Here is a 20,222-nt window from a genome sequence, read left to right as displayed (position 1 = left end):
CTGTGACCCACAGTAGCACTGGGTCAACTTACCCTCAGGCCAACACGCAGTGCTTGGTCAAGCACACACATTCACCAACTGCGATTCATATAAATATACTTATATGCATATACATGTGCATGAGCACATATGTAAATGCACACATATGCATGAAAACTGAACATGTAAGAAAGCCTGGAAGCACGCACAACACGCAAACAAACATGCGCATCCTCCCACACCCACACATACATATGTAGGTCCATTTACACTGTGGCGACAGTGCGTCTGTTAGCAGGATGCCATAGTACAGAGGGGTGGACAGATTTAGGTCTCCCTCACACCTAACAATGCCAGAGGTGAAGGGGGTAGAGGGTAACGATACCATTAACACTCAGCGTGCCAACAGACAACCTGCCCCCCCCAACCCCAGCCCCGACCCCACCTCGCCCTGCCCATCAACCACCCTCCGGGAGACCTGTGCTCCAATCAACAACTCTCATTGGGTTGCTCTGCCCTCCACACAGCAACAACTATTATTCCTTGCTCCAAAAATAACATAGCAACCAATCACAGGGCAGGAAGACAAGTGGTGGTTAACATAGACCGCCTCCTTGACCGCAGGTGAAAGATGGACACTAAGAATAAAAACAAAAATGACCCAGATGCATTAAAGAAAAGAAAAACTGGAGAGAAAGAATAAAAGATTCAAGGATGGCATGAGATTACCAGAGATGTGGAGGCAGAGGAGCAGAAAAAACAACAAAAAAAAGAGGAAGGAGGGATGGATAAGCAGTCAGAGGACGGAGGAGGAATGAGATCGCGTAATGATGTGTTCGGGTGCTGGCTGTTCTGTTCTGACTATGGCAGCTACCATGGTAACCTCATAAATAGATGCCCTACATATCAGCAGGGCATAAGGTTACACAGCTCAGCAAATAAACAAGCAGACACACAAACAGCAGCAGGAGAGTGTTGAGGAGAAGGAGGGATGAAGGAAGAAAAGAAAAATAAGCAAATTAGTAAGAAAGAAAAAAAATCAAAGGGAGGGAGGCAGGGAGAGGAGAAAAACTGAAAAGAGTAATGACTTGATACTCAGTGTTGGTTTTAATGTGTGTTTGTCAGTCAAAATTACCTTCATCCATAATGTATTGTTAAACACCCACATCAAAGAGAGGTTGAGGTAACGCCCCCTTTCTGATTTTTTTAACTGCAGAATCAGTAGCTTAGCACACACACACACACACACACACACACACACACACACACACACACACACACACACACACACACACACACACACACACACACACACACACACACACACACACACACACACACGCTCCAATTCCCTTACCCTCTGACTCCCTCTGTGGCACAACCCTAAATTACCTTAAAATATTCCAGGAAAGGAGAGCCAACACACACACACACACACACACACACACACACACACACACACACACACACACACAGTAAAAAACAAAAGTTACAAACCAGGAAAAGTCAACAGAGAGCCACTCCTAACACAATGGGAGGTTCTGTTCCCATGATTCAGAGCTCCAGCATTTTTATTCAAGCGCAGATAGGGAAACTGTATTACCATGTTCATCATAATTCAGGAATACTATTTTTCACAGCCCATCCACAACACTGTTGTGTCACAGCAATAAAATCCTCAATTGGGCGTTTTATATGACATACACAGGAAGCAGTAAAGGCTGTCTTTCAAATTGTCTATTATCAGTCTAATGCAGTCAGTCAGTCTAACCGTCACTTTGTCAGTCTCTCCCAGACTGCCTATTTTGGTTTTTACAGCATAAATGCATCCAAATGTTACAATTATGGCAAATGTAACATTTGATTAATATTATTAGTCAACCAGCTTTCGACATAATATTAAACATCTGCAATATGTGTAACTACAGTGAATGTGAATTAAATCAAAGCCGCACAGCATGCAGATATGCTCCCATCACAAAAAGGGACTAAGAAAAAGGGACTAAGGAAAAGTGTCCCACCTCCGCTGATATCCACTCAAACTGAGATACTGATTTGCAATAGCTTTGTATGGCACCATACTCCTCATACCAGAAGTGACATTGTCTTTTACAAAGCCGCAAGCTAGTTTTTCAGCCAGACTCAACAGACGCAAAGAATAATAATTCACTAATAACTGATAACTATTTTCTAACAAGAGCTTTAAATGATAACTGATTGTGTAAAATAAAATCACATGGTGTGCAGCAATAATACTGTGAAACTGTAATGTTCAGTAAATGTCTTGGTTGTCACTCTGTCTGTCCATTATCTTGTGCTTTTGTCACTAGTTTTAATTTTAAGGTTTGTGTGTCACTTACTCGGATCACCTCTGGAGTCTGCTGGATGAGTAGGGTTGAAACAGTGTCTCTCACAGCAGCAGGGTCACCAACAGCAATGGCAGATTCTCTTGTAGCTTCTGTGGCTGGGATGGCAACGGGGGCTGGAGCTTCAGGTGCAGCTACAGGTGTAAGGTCGATTGAATGTGTGGTTGAGTACAAGCTTGCAGGTGATGATTTTACAGGAGCAGAAATGTCACCTGTAGAGGATTCTGTAGCTGTATCTGTAGCTTCAGTTGTAGGCTCAGGTATGGGTGTAGGCAGAGGTTTGGGGGCAACATCAGGTGTAGGCTTATGTGCAGGTTCACAAGTAGCATTGCACACAGATTCGGATGTTGTAGGTGAAACTGCAAGTGTATTTGCCAGGGAGTTTTTTGGCGGTATAGCTGGGACCGCATTTGTGTGCATTGATGGAGCAGTGGGAGCGGCAGCTGGTGGGTTTGTGCTCTCCAGAGGGGTATCAGCCCTGCCAGTGGTGGCCAGTGTATCCTGCAGGAGCCTCATCACCTCTCGCTCCTTCCCACATTTCCTCTCAGCACTCCCTGTGCTTCCCGCCCCATGATCCACCAGCTCCTGGGCAAAACTCTCAATGCTCTCCAGGATCCTCAGCAGAAGGGCCCCATCCTCCTCCTCCCCTACCGAAGCTTCACTGTTCTCTCCCTGGGGAGGAGTGAGACTCGGGGGAGTCCTGGAGCTAGGGCCGTTAATTGTTAAGTGGCTAGCTTGCTGCTGGACTTGGAACTGGGCAATTTTGGGCTGAGTGAGGGCCTCATTGGAGATCCCCTGCCCCCCCTCTCTCCTCCTGGTCTTGGCTGGAAGTGGAGGCTCAGTGTTTCTGGGGTGGCTCATACTCTGAGACAGATTCTCCAAGTCCATCAGCAGCTTGTCGATGTCATCATTCCTGTGTGAGACAGTTTTGGGTGCTGAGACTGTTAGCGGGGCAGAGGAAGGCCAAGTGGGGCTGTAGCCAGTGTTGGCTGGCAAAGTATTTGAAGTGTTATGGAGTGTGTCCATGTGCTGACTTAACACAGTCCCGTTTTTGTTCTGGACAGTGTTTACCCCTCTGGTTGGAGTGAGTGTCTGTTGTGAGATTTGTTCTAGTGTCTTGCCTACATCTGCTTCCTCCTCCTCAATATAAAGAGCCTCCATTGGGGATGCTGGAGGAGTGTGTGTGTATGGTGGGGTTGGGGAAGTATGTAGAGGGGAAGGAGACTGTGTTGGAGAGGAGCTGGATGCAGAGCAGGTGACAGATGGGGGAGAGAGTGTGTGTTGTGCGATAGAGAAAGAATGCAGATGCTGTAGTCCATTTGTAAGGAAACTGGTTCTGGGTGGGGAGCTTTGGACTGGTTTGGTATGGATGGAGTCTGATTTCAAAGACAATGTGGAGGAAGATGAAAGAGAGGAGTGACTACAAGATGCAGAATGAGGAACAGTCTTGGGGATAGGAGATGACTGCACCACATCCTCATAGCGAGGAGGTTGCTCATTGCCAAATATGGGAGAGTAAGGTCCCTGTTGGATGGAGTGAAGAGTGTTGACCAGTTCCGCCAAATCACTGTGCCCACTTCCAGGTGCACCTTGACCCCCCTGCCCACTGCCTCCCAAACCCCCAATTCCTTCCAGCTCCAGAGGCAGTCTTTTCAGATAGGAGCTGAGTCGGGTCATCACGGCCCGATACATGCTGTCTGGACTGGCTCCTCCATCCTCTGGCCCTCCACCAGCTTTGCGTCTGATGCACTGTTTGATGATATCAGTACATTTCTTTAGGTCTTCAGAACATTTAAGCAGAATGTCAAGGCAGGCACGGATGTCCTCCCCGCCTGCTCCCCCAGCACCCGCCTCTGCTCGTGTCTTCTCCAGCAGACGGGCAATCAGATTTTCCTCTCCAAGGGTGTTGCGGTACAGGGAGGCCACTGTGTTCAGACTTTGGTCTAATGACCCAAAATTTGTTAAGCTGCTTGTTGAGCCACCACCTACTTTGGTGATGGCTGACAAGGTGCCCGAGTTGCCCTTTAGCTTTGTCTCCTCCAGCCCTGCCCCTTTCCCCAGCACAAATGGTGGAATGTTCTCATCATTACAAGTAGCCGTGCCATTTATCATGCCATTACTCGTTCCATTAGTGGTTATGTTAGAGCTGAAGTGGCCGTAGATAATCTCCAGGTCAGTGGAGCGTCGGCTAAAAGAGTCAGGACGGACTTTACGACCTTTCCGGAAGGTGACATGGCTCGAAGAGGAGAGGCGGAGTTTGTCAAAAGAAAACTCTTTGAGCTTACCACTGGCAAGGTTGATGGCCTCTTCAGTTATGTCCTTTAGACTGCCAGCGGAGCTCAGGTTCCCAGTCGATCCTCCGCAACTTGGGGTCTTTTTACCTCTCCACGTGGGGCTGTCCTCCACTAAAGACAAATTGCCACTGCTACCCGCCCTCTCTAGACAACCATTATAACTAGTATCCATGGTAACACTAATTTTACCATGGTTAGGAAGTTGCTGAGTGATCATGTTACGGGAGTGTATGGGTGAGCTGTTCGTGTCAGTGTATACAGGGTCAGGTGCAACAAGCAGCTCGGAGCAGGTGCCGCGGTGTGCGACAGTGCAGTCTAGACCCTGGGAGAGTGCCCCACATGGCCCTGAGCAGTAGTGCACAGCATGGGAGTGAGTGCGCCGGTCAACTACCACACTGTTGTAGCAGCTCACACTGCTCACCACAACACGATAGGCTGCTGCCATGGTGATCAATGTGCTTCAGGGCATAGGAAGGTCAAAATAATAGTGTAAAAAGTGTAAAACAAAATCAATATAACTTTAACGAAGAATTCCAAACAGATTATATTGTTTTGTTCATCTCGCTAAAAAAAGATGTCTTTCAACTGCATGGTGACAATTTTCCAAGACTAACAAGCTGTAGCAAAAACAAACAAACAAAAAAAAAAACAGGCAATCAACACCTGAAAAGAAATGTCTACAACTATGACATCCGAAGTTGATATTCTTTCATGCTCGCACCTGAAAAAGTTCAAAGGGTTCCACTCTCTTGCAAAGGGCAAAGAATTCCTTGTCAGAGATCTCTGGGTCTCTTAATAACAGCTGTAAGGTTCCTCCTCTCTCCACAGGCACCTTCTCCGTTTCCTCTCTAGCAGCAGCTCATTAGCCACTAATGATAGCCATGGAGGACGGCGACAGCGGAAGATCCAGCTGGGGTATCACCCATCCCTCCATAGAAGCAGCCCCAGGGGCTTAATCCGAGGCCAGCAAGGCCTTAACGTTGCCCCAGCCTGGGCTCATCCTCTGGGCAATGAGATGTAGGAAGAACCCCTTTTTATCTCACTCTGTGGTTTTTTTTTCTGAAGGCGCTGAAAACCGTTAGCTGACTCCGACACAGCTGCAGAATAGCAGGGGTCCAACCACAGATGGTCGCCTGACTCCTTCTCTCTGTGAGTGCTTGTCTGGATATTCTGTCACTCCCGTACTCTCTCTCACCCCTTCTGTCTTCCACTGTCAACCATGTGTCAGAGGGAGTGTGTACTTCTGACGGGAGGGCACCACCTGCGAGTCAGAAAAGGAGGGAGGGAGGAGAAAGGGTGAAAATGAGGGAAAGGGAAATCAGAGGAAGAGAAAGTAAATCATTAAGACAGTTATCAAGAAGGGGACACCAAGAAGGGGAATGTGAGTGAGCTGAGAGTGCTTGTGTGTACATAAATATGGAGTTGTGTATGTGCAAGGGACCCTATAGCTATCATCCAGATCACAGTTGATATGGAGCTTTAGACTCTGTCATCAAAAACACCTGCAAAACTGCACTTAGCTCCCTTCCACATCAAGCTCAAAACCATAGACACACATTCAGATAAAATGCAGGGGAGGAAGGGAGACATAAACGTGTGGCTGGTTAAACAGGCTGAGCAGAAAAAAAGACATGACTCCCTCTTTCATCACAGATCTACAAAGAGTTTCCTCCAACCCCGCTGAGAAATCACGACTCAGTAAAAGAGAGGCAGGTGTGGGGAAAAGAGAAAACACCTGTTACTTTCAGGTTTTCATTCCTGTTTTTTGCCTAAGGTCCACCGTGAATCGTACATGTTTGTAAAGGAAATAAATATGTATTTTTTCTGTGCTATTGTGTTTGATTCTATTCTTTTCAACTTCCAGCGCTTCAGAAGAAACAAAAAGACTGAAACACACAAACACACATACAAAGAGTAGAAGACAGACCCACACTGCCAAACTCGACAAAGGTGATGAAGAAGTCATAGTTTGACCTTAAGGACATAAATGCAGTAAATGCAGTAAATATAACAAATGCCCTTCAAAAGGGCTGTAAAATCCGACTTTTGGACCTACAGACTCACCGAAAAGTTACATTTTACAACTGAAAGTTGTCAGACAGTGAAGCATGTTTCAGAATTTAGGCACTTACAGTACAGATTTCAATTTTGATCATTTGCAGCTTTCAAACTTTTTCAAAATGAAAAAAATTTCACAGCTGAAGAGTTCATACTGGAGAGGCATTTCTATGCAGCAAAATAGGTTAAGGATTATTAAAATATTCCACGTACCAGGAACTAAGTGAGCCTGACAGGAAGGTAAACACAGTGCACAGTAAACATGCGAGCAAAACCGATTGGTAAAATCATTCAAGGCCATTCAAATCAAGGCCATGTCAAATAGTGAAAAGAATTCAATGTGTGAGTTCTTTCATTCTTTTTTGTATCAGTGTTTGCTCTCTCTTTTATATTTCTCTGTCATTCTCTATATCTCTCGCCCGCTCTATCATTTACTTTTAGATGCCTTCGTGTCTTAGTGACCGATTTCTTTTTCTTTGTCTCCCGCTGTCCCCCCCCCCTTCACCAGGGCAACTTAGTCCTAAGGGCTGTGCCCTCCTACACATGAATGCCCATTTATACTGTACAGACATACATACATATACAGTATACTAACTATAATACTGCAGTGAGACAGCACTACTATATCAACAACTGCACTCTATCACTCAGTCTAACATCAAGCCTAATCCCAACTATACAAACATACCGTATGTCTTCAGAAATACAAATGTAAGACATATTTGCTGTCCAAATTTGGATCTACGAAGAATTTAAAAAGAAAACAGAAAAGTAACAATCTGAAGAAGTCAATGTCTTATATTCAAATAACTTATTTTAAGAAATGTTCATTTTTTTCAAGCATTCATGGCACACTCAAGCTGATAAATTTACATAAATTAAGGGCTGCGTACCTGTGTGATGCAGGATTTTCAGAATAACCACAGGAAGAAAGAACAACATTGAGAGGTTATTACAACTTAGACCAAGAGTGCAGACATATGATCTGTACAGGGTTCTCAGGGGAATTATGGAGCCAGAGTTTCCTACTTAAAAGTGAGAAAAAGAGCAACTGGGCAGAGGGGTAGGAATGATTGGTGGGCTTGTGGGTGGGGAAGGGTGGTGGTGGGGAGGGGGATTTGTGGCACCTGGAAAAACAACTATTAAGACTTTGTATGGAAAAAACAGGCGGTCACCTAATTTCTCTGTCTCGCTTTTTCTCTCCTTTCTCTCCACACACATACACACACACACAAACACACACACACACACACACACACACACACACACACACACACACACACACATACACACACAAAACAGCTGGATGCTGCTGAATCAGTCTCTTGAGCAGGATATTACACTTTCTGGCAAGCTAGACTCGAATCTCGACAGACAGTTAGAAATAGACTACTACAGGATGGCAATCACACACACACACACACACATGCACACAAGCACGTCCACTCGCTTCTTTCTCCTTGCTGCACACACACACTTTACATCTGTGTATATATCTTAGTAAACGACAGCTTCCCAAAGTGATACTGAGCACATAAACAAACTCTACTGGTTTTTATAACACTGAACAATCTCCACAGACAATTGCACGTGCATACACCCACCCACGAATGCCTGCACATGCCTCACACTGGCATGTATTACAGGAAGAGATGATTCCCTAATTAGCACACACACACATTCTGTGGTGTGTTTTCAAGCTTTGTCCTAATTTAGTGGCAGCTAAGTTATGTTTTTTTTTCCTCTGGACATATTTTATGGGCGAGTTAGCTGAACATGCGTGGAGGTATCAGCTTTCAGTTTTACACCAACAAGCCAAAGCTTAAAGCCAACATCTGGAATGTCTTTAGCCTTTGAAAATTGTAGGTTTATTTTAAGGTGTCTTGGATGTTTGGAGCAATAAAAACATGACAACAAATAAACTCTTGGTAACTCCAAGTACAGGTAAGCCTATTTTTTTATTTTAATGCTAAAACTATAAATTGAGACAAATTTTCATCAGAATGAAACTTACCTTTTACCAAGTATATAGTGAAGGTTACCTCCTACCTTTTTGTGAAGTTTTAACAAAGGGCACCATTATGCAATTTGCAGTGGAATTCTTATCTGTACCCTTTATCCTTTGCTTACTCCATTTCCCATTTCTTTTCAGAGGCATTATTTCTATCTCTATACCCTGAAATTAAAGGCTGAACAAGAAGAGAGAAGTGGAGGTAGATTGGTTGATTGTGTTCCTCGAGTTTCTTTGTAAGAGGAAATAATTTAGTTGAGACAACCTTTCTCCTTTTTCCCCTCTCACCTTCCCATCCTTTCAATCTCTCTCTCTTTTTTTGCCTCTCCCTCTTTCCCTCCCTTCTTTTTTTTGCCCAGTCTAAAAAAGTCTCTCTTTCAAACTGACCTTCACCAGGAAGCACTAAATCACCGGAGGCCACTTCTGTCACAACCACCAATCCAGCCACCAAAAGTATGTTTTTGCATGTGTGTGTGTGTGCATCAGCAAATGTGCACAGAAAGAGCTTGTGTACTTTGTGAAACTTTGTCCACAATACATGCATGTTGTTTTGCTGTGCATGTTTGTGTGTGTGTGTGTGTGTGTGTGTGCGTGCATGTGTGTGGGTGTGTGGGGGGGGGGAGGGGGGGGGGGGGGGGCCAGGGGGGAAGACATAGGAACCCAGCCCATACCCCCAAACCACACCCCCCCCCCCCCCCCCCACCAGGTCACACACACACACACACACACACACACACACCCCACACACACACACACACACACACACACACACACACACACACACACACACACAGCTTGGTGCACAACTTCAGTGCTGCTACTGAGATCACACAGTGAGAACAGAGAGCTCTGCTATGCCATACACATACTAAACAGAGCCTAGAATGAGACTAGCGGCTCTGGTGGCACTGACTTCTGCACTACAATGGGGGTACAACAGTAGCTACAAAAGAGGGATTACTGGGCTACAACATTACTTTCCTCTGGGAAAGAAAAAAAAAAAAAAAACAGACACATGAGCACTCACACTCACAAGGAAACACACATAAAAGCATATAAACACACACAAAAACACAGTTTGATGGAAAGAAAAATGAATCAAATTGCATGTATCACCAACAAATGCATAAATACATTTAATCAAATGTTTAAAATGTCAACTTTAAACATTTTCCTTCTTCTCTCTTCCCTTCCATCTTTTCTTTATACATCTAATTCTCTTACTTTTTCCCTTTTCTGATCTTTACGAACCAACAGCAGTTCTGACCCACTTCTCTGCTTCTTTCTGTAATCCTCACATGAATTATTCACTCTGACTTCTAAGGGCTGTTTGAATGCACGCAAACGCACAACACGCACACAAACTACACATTCGAAAATAGAGTCGAATTTATTCTGTAGCAGAGTTTGTTCATCAGCTGTGCCTCAATCAACTGTCTTGCTGGCAGACAGACAGAGGGGCAGACAGATAGATAGATACTCTGGCAGACAGCTCTGTCCTTGTCAAGCCTCGGCCACACTTCAATTATCATCATTTTCTGTGTCAGCTGCAGCTGCAGAGAACGTCAGGCTGAAAAATATGGGAGAAAGATGGCCTTGCTGGCAATCGGACTGTGTAAAACAGGAAGAAAAGAAACAATTGTCTTAACCTGAAATCAGCATTAAACTAGGCAAATGACTTCCACAAGACTCCTACAAACACAACCTCTCTGTTTTCCCTCTTCTCTCTCACTTCCCTCTTTCTATGGTCTAATAAAGCTAAAAACACCTTAAAGTATAAAGTATATATATATACACACACACACACACACACACACATACACACACACACATATACATACATATATATATATATATTACACATATATAAAACGCAGAGGTTTCTGTTGACAGTGCCTGATATACAAGGACATTAGTCTATCTTGAGCAGGAGGGCTGGAGTTTTGAGGGTCTGGATTACAAAAAAGCCCCAGCAGGTCCCACACAGAGACGGGCAGGGAGCTGCTCTGCAAACCAGACATTTGTACGCAAGCCAAAACACAGGCAGGGGGAAAAAAATCAGAGGGGATATTTGACACAATTATGGATTAAGGGATAGTTAAGGTGTCTGCCTTCATAAGCCCTCAAGTAAGAAAGAATATATCTGTTTGTTTGGACTGTACAAACAATAGAAAGGAGAAAATGACCATTATCATGCATCTCTGGACAGAGAATGTCCCTGAAATGAGGGAAGACAAGCACTCAGGTGCTTTCCTACAAATCATCTTTAAATAATAGTTAGATATATTTTTCTTACATTAGGTTTCATTTCCTGGACCACAGCAAAAATGAATGACCCGAAAAGTAAGACTGAGAAGTGAAATGAAGTATCGTGCTTAAAACTGACAAGCTTACTGGTGGTGACTAAGTTTCAGGCCGATGGATATTTTGCCTCATACAAATGCACATACACTAACATTTGCCATAATATAGTTAAAGGGGAAAATGGAGAGAAAGAGATAAACATTTAAAGAGCATATGTTCGTTATCAAAACTGCAAGACTGAATATGCAGAGGAGTGAGGGGATGAGTAAGTGTGTTTGTGTGTCTGGCAGAGACTTGGGAGCTCTCTCGTTATGTCTGCCAAACTTATTGTCTGGATAAGACCCTGGCTGCTGAGAGCACAAATCACTGTTACTCTGGAGACACACACACACACACACACACACACACACACACACACACACACACACACACACACACACACACACACACACACACACACACGTACACACAGCTGTTCATGATGAAACCACGTCTGCAAGCTTAAGAGAGCACACCCCAGAATAATGGCACCAGCCACTACAGGTCAGAACAGCAGTCAGGGCTGAACTGGACTAAGCTACAGGCAGGCAGGTCCGGGCCAATAGGGGCAGTTTTATAAAATCACTGTGAAGGCATTTTCACTGTAAACACAGAGCAGAAACACAGGACAAAGAGAGCATTGATTTAGAGTATATTTGTACGGTTGGTATTCACCCTCATGTTATGTCAGAGGTTGATTAATCTGTTTTCTATTACTTTGCTCTACCAGACTTCAAAGGCATTTCTGCTTCTATAGGCAGCACAGATGAACTAGATTCCACTGAAAGTCAATAAATGTCAACATTAAGTTACCGCCCAGCCCTAGCTCCAATTATCCTTAATATCTTTCTAGATTTTAGTGTAACTAATACTGACTATGATTATTATTTTTATCTATGAGGGAAAAACCATTAGCAGAGAGACAACAACAGGGTATTTTCATAAAGTTGCAATTTAAACAGATTTAATGGTTTTAGTGCTTGTACCTGCTTCTAAAATGTCAGGATATGATGCTTTTCTTTGTCATTTATCACAGTAAACTGAATATATTTGGAATTTGGACTGTTGGTTGAATAAAACAAGCTAACTGAACAAATCTCCATGGGCTGTGGGAAACTGCCATGGGAATTTTTCACTATTTTCAGACCTCTTATGGACAAAACAATAAATTGATTAACTGAGAAAACAATCTGCAGATTAATCGATAATGAAAATAATCATTAGTTGCAGCCCTACATCCGTTAATGAAGCATAGTGCTAGTTACTGAAGTTGTGCTTGCATTAGCTGACTGGCACCAACTGACTCATTCAAGCTTCACAGTCACCGGCTCATTCATCAGCTGTTTGGAATCCAGCTGACTAGTAATGTCCAGTAAGAGTCATGCAGTTGCACAGAGTGGCCATTATAACCTTACATGTCTCACTGTTGCTAATTTATCACACATCCCACCATCCTCCTCCTTATGTGCAACACCCTTGGTATTGTTTAATTATTGAACATAAGATTTAATGTTCATGTTTTCTGGCATACGTAACTGGATGTCAGTTCACTATGAATGGTCAGTTCTTTGACATGTTTCTAACTGAAACTGAGCTAAGTTAGGATAACCCAATATTGATACTGATTCTGGGTATGTCAGTAGTATAGCAAATTACTGCAAAACTTCTAAAACATGTTACATTTCCAATAAGTAAAATTAAAGAGGTGAATAGTCTTGCGAACTCCTTCAGATTCAACAGCAAGACTCTCTAATTCCCTCGCTCTCACTTGGGCCATCATTTCTGCCTTTCCTCTGCTTTTTACTACCCTCTCTATTCTCATGCTTTTTATTATCTCCCTCTTTTGCTTTGCTTAATTCTTTCCTCCTCTTCGCTCACTCGCCACATGCTCCAACTTTACAGGCAGAGATAGGACAAGGGTTCCTCCACAGTCCCACACCTACAGCAATCTACCAGCTGTTCCCCCGGCACTCTTCAGATCTCTCAGGAAAGTGGGCCTGTGTGAATAGCTCAGCACCTCATTAGGAGCAAAACAGTAACTCCAAGGACTACAGGACACAGGGACACACGGACACACGGACGGACACACACACACACACACACACACACACTCACACATTTAAACACAATAAATCCCCCCGAGGGAAGGTGTTGAGGGCAGCAAAGAGGATGTTTTTGTGCTTCTGAGCAGATGAGGGAAAACAGTGACTCACATCTTTTCTTATCCTTAAATGTTTCCTGGTTAAAACGGCTTGGCCTTATAAGGCTAACACACACACAGTCCTGATCAAATACACACACACACACACACACACACACACACACACACACACACACACACACACACACACACACACACACACACACACACACACACACTCTGCTGTTCCACTGCAGAGGGCAGAAAGTACGTGCTTTAAATACAAAACACTGTAGGCCACATGAGATGATGACAATGAAAGCTGGCATCGGCTTTACAACATCCGAACCTGCAGCACACGAACACACGCACACACAGATTTTTACAGACATGCACCTAAATACAAAAGAGTGTCTACACACACAATTGCAGATACCTCCACGATAAGTCAAATACAGCTCTGCACTACACTCACATACAGATAAAAACATGCACGTGAAAGCAAGCATGCACGCACCTGCACACACACACACACACACACACACACACACACACACACACACACACACACACACACACACACACACACACACACACACACACACACACACACACACACATCTGTCCATCCTGCTTGGCCTGGAGCTCACTATGACCCGGCCCCTGCATTGCAGCTTATTTATCAAGACTAGGCCAAAACCTAATAGGTTTGACGGTGTATGGTCAATGTAAAAGAAAATGTGGGCAATTTCTTACAGGGATAGTCAGTGGTAGTGTCTATAAATGTGTATTCCTGAATATTAAATGTTCATTGAATTTTCTGTAGTGGTCTTAGCAATATTTGTTGTTAAATATGTACTAAAGTAGCATATTACCTGACATGGTTAAGCTTTGACTGAGTTAAAAGAAAAGGTCATAAATGCACTTGCAAGATCAATACTTTACACTCATATCTTGAGATTGTTGATTTGAAATAGAACTTATTTTAATTACAACTATTGTGATTATCTGCTAACTTCCACTGCTCTTTCATCAACTGTTTGGTCTCCCTCATGCCTCTTAGCGCATGGAGAGGTGCAGTAAAAAGAGGAACGGCTATAACGGCCCCTGCAGACTGAAAACTGTTGTGGATTCGCTGTAAACGCCCTCTGATGACGCAATAGGAAACGTTGATGCCAAATCATTTAGAAAGAGCAACGGCCAAATGGGAAATGTCCAACACTCGGCCGACCAGTGGTGTAACTTCATCACAAACTCAACACTATTACTCAGTCACGGACATTCAGGAATGTAGCGCTGGACCGTAGCGCTGGACCGTAGCCGGTCCAGCCAAAAAGCACATTTTGGGTGATGTCATGCTTTTGGCTGCATTCTGCTAATGCACATGGAGACACAGAAATCAGACATCAGACACACACATGCCCACACGTTTGCACAGAAGACAAAGGACACACAAATAAATCTAATGTAATGTGCAAAGACAGCTGACCTGGATTCAGCCAGTAAACAGTTTATTCCTGCAACCACCTACAACCTAGACCCAAAGGCGACCAGCTTACACCAGCGACATCCAACGAGAAACCAGACAGCAGAATGCACACACATCCAAAATCATACACTAATATGAGGGAAAAAAAGGAGAGAGGAAAAGACTCTGTGTTTGGAGCAGCGAAGCTGCAGTGAACTAAAGACATCTATAACATAAGGCTCGATCATTTGGTTCGGCACTGTACACTTTAACAAATCACGGAGGACAATGCACTTCTCTGACCAAATTCATCATTCATTCGGTCTGTGTGGGATTGCTATTGTAAAATAGCAAAAAAGTCCACATACTGTTTGTCTAAGACATGAAAAAGGAAATAATCATCACTGAAACATTACATCATCTTTTAACCAAATGGCCAGCGGTTCTGGCTGGACATCCGTTCAGACCACTATGAGGCTGCCTCTCTTGATCCCTGATCTGCATTGTCCCTTTAATACTGATAATCTGCACTCAGTCCTGAGCCCATATTCATATTCTCCTACATAAAACAGCTGTTCAGAATACACTTAGACCAAGATATGCCATCTATAAAATGCCATATAAAAGTGATTTATATGGCATTTTTCTAACCGCAGAATAAGTGCATTAGGAAAATATAGCTTGCATCACAGCTTTCCTTTTATAAAGTCTTAAGTAATTATTACAGTTTTCGTACATATATATTTTTGTATATTTTTTTTTTGCTTTCTGTCCTTCAGTTTTGCATATTATATGTGTGGATAGAGTAGTGTCAGTTTGGAACTGCTGTAACAGGAGAGTTTGGACAAAAGCAGCTCTTTATCCACGGCATGAAAAAAAATACTGAAATTCAAAAGGAGTTCTCAGCCAACAGTAGCACTTCAGTGCCAAGGTCCACCCTAAGATATGTAACAGAAAACCAAAACCCAAAGCAGCTCCACTTTCAGTTTAAACTTCACTGATGGCTGGATGCTGCTCATTTCAGTTTCCAGCCTTTTAATGGAGCACAATGGGGCATTTTGATAGCAGAAGTGACCTGAGCTCAACAGACATCATAAATCATAAATGCATTGTGCCTTATACAACCAAAACTTGACAATATGAAAATTCCTTGATCAGTCTCAATGTTTCTGATCAGCTCAAGACATCTCTAATAGCCATATTTAGGGAAAGATGCACTCAAACCTTCCCGGCCTAACGGGATTTTTAATCACGTGGCCTTGGTTGAGGGTGGATTGTGTGCCATTTACAATTTAGTAAAGATTTACTACAGATTGAGCAGTACAAAAATAACTAACACAAAATGGGGTAACACTATTAATTATGAGGTGTTAAGTGTTCAGGCACACTCAAAGCCCAAATGGGGAAGAGAAGCAGACCAAAACTAGAAAAACTTGACATGGAGGCAGAACTGGAACAAATCTCACTGCTGGTCAGAGCTGAATGACTTGTTCTAGAAAGTTCTGGACTCAAGACTTTTCTCAGATACCACAGCGCTTTTACACTAACAGAGCGAAACGATACAATACGATACACAGACACACATACTCCTCCATCAGTGATACCGTGCTCACATTCCAACTCGTGTGAACCAAAATTGCCGTCACTGACGTAAGCAGTAAACTGACAAGATGATGGATCTGCCCACAAGCAGGTGATGTGGGCGGCATCTGCAGGGCCACCAGTTAAGTCTAGATGTGTGGGGATAGGTGTCTAGTGAGCAGGGGTGGGATGACAGGCTGTGAAATGACAGCATAATGTCTATGCACAAAGACACGCAGACACTATGACAAGTGAGGGTGAGTTTGACATGAGAGGAGAAAGAGAGGGAGCAAGCATCCTCATGTCAGGATCTGAAATCTGTCTGATGTTGTATTATTTCCAATCACTTTCTCACCTTATTGAGCCAATGCAAAGCACTGCAGGCCAAGTTTTCCTTCCCTCGCATCTATTTCTATTTAAATGCACCTGAAGGTTATTATAACTACAATGTCACTACTGTTGATATCATTACATACTCTTATGTTATAAAATTACACAGGTTTCCAATAACTACAAGACGTTCAGTTTACCATCATATTTGACAAAGGAATGCATCAAATGCTCATATTTGCCCAAAACAGCAAATATTTGATACTTTGGCTTAAAAAAAAAAAAAAAGTATAAAACAATTATCAAAATAGTTGCTAAATATTTTTCTGGGCAAATGACTGATAAATTAAGCTTATCGTTGCAGCTCTTAAAATGTCAGGTAAAGATGTGAAAAAGATGTATAAAATGTTGATTCTGACTCTCTTAAGTTATATAACATGAGGTACATAACGTGCAAAAATTACAAACAAAGAATGAACATAAAAAAAGAACATATGAAGAAGATATATTCTGGCCTCCCTGAAAATTTAGACTGGACGTCCAAATCTAGCAAAAGATGTCTATACAATGTCGTGGGAAGAAATATAAAAAACACTCCTTCTCCCTCTCTTAACGACATTCTGAAGGTCCAAACATAATGTCTTTTCAGACATGTTTGTGCTAACTAGGCAGTTACATGTAGGCATCAGAACTCTGTGTTTATAATGAAAGAAAGAGTAGAGATCTCCAGATTTTAACAGAAATCCATATAAGAGCATGTTTAGACTGGAGCGCTGAAGCTAGACTAACTAGTCTGAGGGCCGTCTGTCTGTGTGTGTGTATGTGTGTGTGTGTGTGTGTGTGTGTGTGTGTGTGTGAGCTGACTGCTGTCCCTGTCCATCAGAGGGTCATATGAGGAGCAGATTAGGGTTTCTAACCGCAAACCCCTGTCGCCATGGCCCATCGTCACCGAGATGGTGAGGAGAGTCATCGTGTTCCGAACCACCACTGAGTCACCCCTCCTTATCTCGCCGCCATGCGCGCAAATACACACGCACACACACACACACACACGCACACACTGAAAAACCACATCTAAATCAGGACTTTGTGGTGCAGCCTTGCCACAGTCTCACATGTTCTTCATCCCCTCTCCTGCCCCAACATCTCATGTCAACGTGAGCCAGGGCAAATTGACACTATCGTCCACCCATCATTTACGCCATAAAATGTCAGGTAGCTTGTTTTGTCCAACCTTTTTTTTTTTTATGAATATACAAAAAAAATCCAGTCAAAGGGATAACATGTTAACAATCAAACGTGAACATTAGAATATTGGTTGCCTTTTTCTGCTGCCTCTCTTTTGTCTGTTTTGTCTGTCTTTATCAATCGTTAAACGCCTTCAACTTATTTACAATGGACTGTTACTAACTACTCTGTTCATGTGTACTGTATTAGTCCGTGCATACATTCTTTCTGTATGTAGATATGTCATTTTATCCTATTATTGGGCTGCATTTTCAAGATCTGAGCACGCGGGGGGAAAAAAAAAATCAGAAAAATAACTGAAAATATGAAATAAAATAAATGAAAATGAGAACACTTATTTCCAACATGGCCCTCTGATGTTAACAGACACACACAAAACATAAATTTAATAGTATCAATAGTATCTTAAGACCAAAACTACATCAGAGTAAAAAAAATAGATATATATCTATATACAACAAAAAAGATTCTTAGTACATGTATCTTTTCATCAATAACCTGTCACCTTATTCCACAAAAAAAACTCTGACCTGATCTCTGAAAGTCCCTTTTATTTTTGTCAGCGTCATATTTAATCAGAGGCTGTTCCCCAGTATGACACCAGTATATCAAATGAGCTTCTGACTACATCTCAACCATGAGTCCAGAACCCAAAGATATTAAATTTCCAATTGTGTAAGACTGAGAAAAAAAGCAAATCATCACATTTGGGAAGCTGAAACTAGAGAATGTTCGGGGGGGGGAGTTGACTTTTGCTTTTAATACTCTTTGATTAAAAAACAAGATGTAGCAGGTACAGTACCCCTGAGAGGCCTTCCATATACTGAATGTGGAGCTGAAGATCAAAACTTAACAGAAGCTCAAATAAGTCTGCAAGATGGATGGTCAAGATTGATTCTGTAAACACCTCACACTGCCTCTTTTTACTGACCATTGGCTCCAACCAACCCCCTAATCAAGAATTCCGTGATGTATTCTGGCATGGCAAATTTGGAATAAATCATCCCAACAGTCCTCTAATTTATCCCTACCATTAGAGGATTTCATCTACCTCAAGGACCCTGACTCAGTGCCATGTAATATTACAGTTATTGTTGTACCATTCAACCATTCATTGACTGAGCCATTTCGGGTTTGAGCTCTTCATTGGAAACCAGAGAGGCAGAGCCAGTGTCATCTAACCACAGTTTTGAATTTGATTCAATTTGATCATTGTTATTTTTTATCATTCGGTACAAAGCCGTGTTGCTCGGCTTTCGGAATCACAAAAAAAAGACTTTCAGCAGGTTCAGCCATGACAACTCTTTGGGACCAGCTGTCACTTTAAGCCTGTAAGGGGGGGGTATTTACAACCCAACATGCAAACAAGACTATAAAACTGGACTCCCCTCACCTCTCCCTCAACTCTCCTCCCTCCCTTCTATTAAACTTGTGGCTGTACGCAACCTCAACTGAAGGAAAATTAGTGGGAACAACAGTAAAGACACAACATGAAGATTTAATAGATAATAAACAGCTTATGGGATTCATTACAGCTAGGGATGAAAGCAAGGCTTACAGAAAGTAATTGAATTGCACATTTATAAACCCAGTTAACCCTACAAATGGACGTATTAGCACAAACACATTTCACAAAACACAGAATGAAAAACCCACAAACTTTCCTCTCTCTTGCACACAAAACACACACACACACACACACACACACACACACACACACGCCACATCCTCTGTTACTGGGTTATTTTCTTCCCTAGTGTTTAGAGTCTATTCTTGAAGCTGTGTTTGTGCATGTGACCCTGGCCGCTGCTCATGGTCAAATGTCCGTCTGCCTTTTCATCTCAGGGAACGTATGTGTGCGCGTTTGTGGTTCTCACTGTCTCTGACTGGGTCAGACAAAACCTTATCCCCAGAGAAGGGGCCATGTTGACTCCATTTTACTTCGCCATCATTCACTTCTCCCTAAAAATTCTACCTCTTGTCCTTTCCCTTTACCGTCTAGTACCTGCCTACTATCCCCACTTTAAATTTTTCCTCTTTTCTTCTCCCTGAGCACTCCCCCTCTCTTCTTCTTTTATCTTTCATCTCTTAATCAACACCTCCTTAGCTTTAATCATCCTGCTTTAATCGCCCTGCGAATCACTCTCTTCGGGATCGTGAAAGATAAATACAAACAGTATCTCTCCATTTCTCTCCTTTCCTCTTTTGTGTACTCATGTTTTGCTGCTTGCTTTATGACATTTAAATTTCATCTGTTTGAGAAATCAGCACACACCAGGGTTTTCATTCACTTACCCATAAACCCTCAGCGTATGCCAAGCGCATACAGGCTCTGGCTGGGATGTGGGTTTAGCTGAGCATGTGGCTGTGGGGCTGCAGCTAAGCCAGAGGTTTTGGTCTAGAC

At 42.8% G+C, this 20,222-nt stretch overlaps 1 protein-coding gene across 5 annotated transcripts in view; it reads right to left on the bottom strand.

Annotated features, from left to right (window-relative positions):
* ppp2r3a (protein phosphatase 2, regulatory subunit B'', alpha) overlaps positions 1 to 20,222 on the bottom strand; it is a 63,564-nt gene that overhangs the window by 22,453 nt on the left and 20,889 nt on the right. For 4 of the 5 annotated variants that reach the window (XM_040137483.1, XM_040137484.1, XM_040137485.1 and 1 more), the window contains exon 2: positions 2,340 to 5,900. In XM_040137483.1, coding sequence (XP_039993417.1) covers positions 2,340 to 5,084 — 2,745 coding nt within the window. In that variant the 5' untranslated portion in view covers positions 5,085 to 5,900. Of the gene's footprint in view, positions 1 to 2,339; positions 5,901 to 20,222 lie in introns of those variants that run through there. The other variant, XM_040137482.1, reaches the window with a different exon arrangement.

Source organism: Xiphias gladius, chromosome 10, assembly GCF_016859285.1.
Source record: "Xiphias gladius isolate SHS-SW01 ecotype Sanya breed wild chromosome 10, ASM1685928v1, whole genome shotgun sequence".
NCBI classification, from domain to species: domain Eukaryota; kingdom Metazoa; phylum Chordata; class Actinopteri; order Istiophoriformes; family Xiphiidae; genus Xiphias; species Xiphias gladius.
The sequence above is the reverse complement of the archived record's forward strand: the minus strand, read 5'-3'. Positions and strand labels throughout refer to the sequence as shown.